General features: G+C 68.5%; 1 protein-coding gene across 1 annotated transcript in view; it reads left to right on the forward strand.

Moving 5' to 3' along the window:
- ETH_00033860 (uncharacterized protein) overlaps positions 1 to 912 on the forward strand; it is a gene marked incomplete at both ends in the record, with an annotated part of 1,236 nt that overhangs the window by 113 nt on the left and 211 nt on the right. Inside the window, one exon of the mRNA XM_013374006.1 lies at positions 1 to 911. Coding sequence (XP_013229460.1) covers positions 1 to 911 — 911 coding nt within the window. The remainder of the gene's footprint in view (position 912) is intronic.

The raw sequence follows: 912 nt of genomic DNA on the forward strand, positions 1-912 counted from the left end.
GGGTCTCCCTGGGGGCCTCTCTTGCCCCGCGGCTCAAACTCCGACTGCTGCGCAAGAGGGACCTGGAGGGGGAGGCCCTCAGCTGCTGGCTGTACCCAGCAGCAGCAGCAGAAGCAGCAGCAGCAGAAGCAGCAGCAGCAGCAGCAGCAGCAGCAGCATGGTGAACGCAAAGATGCAGGAGGAGACACTTCGCGCCGCCTCAGAAGACACGCGAGAGCAGACGAGAGACAGCACTGCAGAGGACGCGGGGCTGCTGTACAGCAGCAGCAGCAGCAGCAGCAGCAGCAGCAGCACGAAGCACTGCGCGCTGCAGGCCCTGAAGCAACTGTCCCCGCGTCTCCACGAATGCTCCGAGGTCATTGCGCGGACTTTGCTGCTTCAAGGAGTTTCCAGGGGCCCCTCCCTTGGGGGCCCCCCGGGGGGACCCCCCGGGGGGGCCCCTGGGGGGCCCCCAGGGGGCCCCCAGGGGGCCACACCCCAGCTGGAGGGTACAGACAGCCTGGGGGCCGTGTCTGCTGCACTTAAGCAGCTGCAACTCTCAATTGACAATTTTAGTTTTGTTCTTTCTGCATGCGAAGGGCGGCTGCTGTCTGCTGCAGCAGGGGCCCCCCTGGAGGCCCCCGGGGGGGCCCCCTCGGGGGCCCCCCTGGGGGCCCCCCCGCGGAGGGGACCCCCAGACTTCGGGGGGCCCCCCGAGGCGGCGGGCAAGAGCTGGGGGGCCCCCAGCAGCAGCAACACCACTAGGGCCCAGATGGGGTCTCCCTCAGCAGCAGCAAAAGCCCGAGATGATGAGGGGCCCCTCTCTCCTGTCTTTTATTTAAGCAGAGAGGCCTCAACTCCTGCTTCCCGTACCCTCCTCCCGGAAGGCCCCCCGGGGGCCCCCTCTGCAGCACTGGGCCCCCCCCCCCCGGC

The sequence above is a fragment of the Eimeria tenella genome, genomic scaffold (genome assembly GCF_000499545.2).
Source record: "Eimeria tenella Houghton genomic scaffold, Eth_scaff1881, whole genome shotgun sequence".
Taxonomy (NCBI): domain Eukaryota; phylum Apicomplexa; class Conoidasida; order Eucoccidiorida; family Eimeriidae; genus Eimeria; species Eimeria tenella.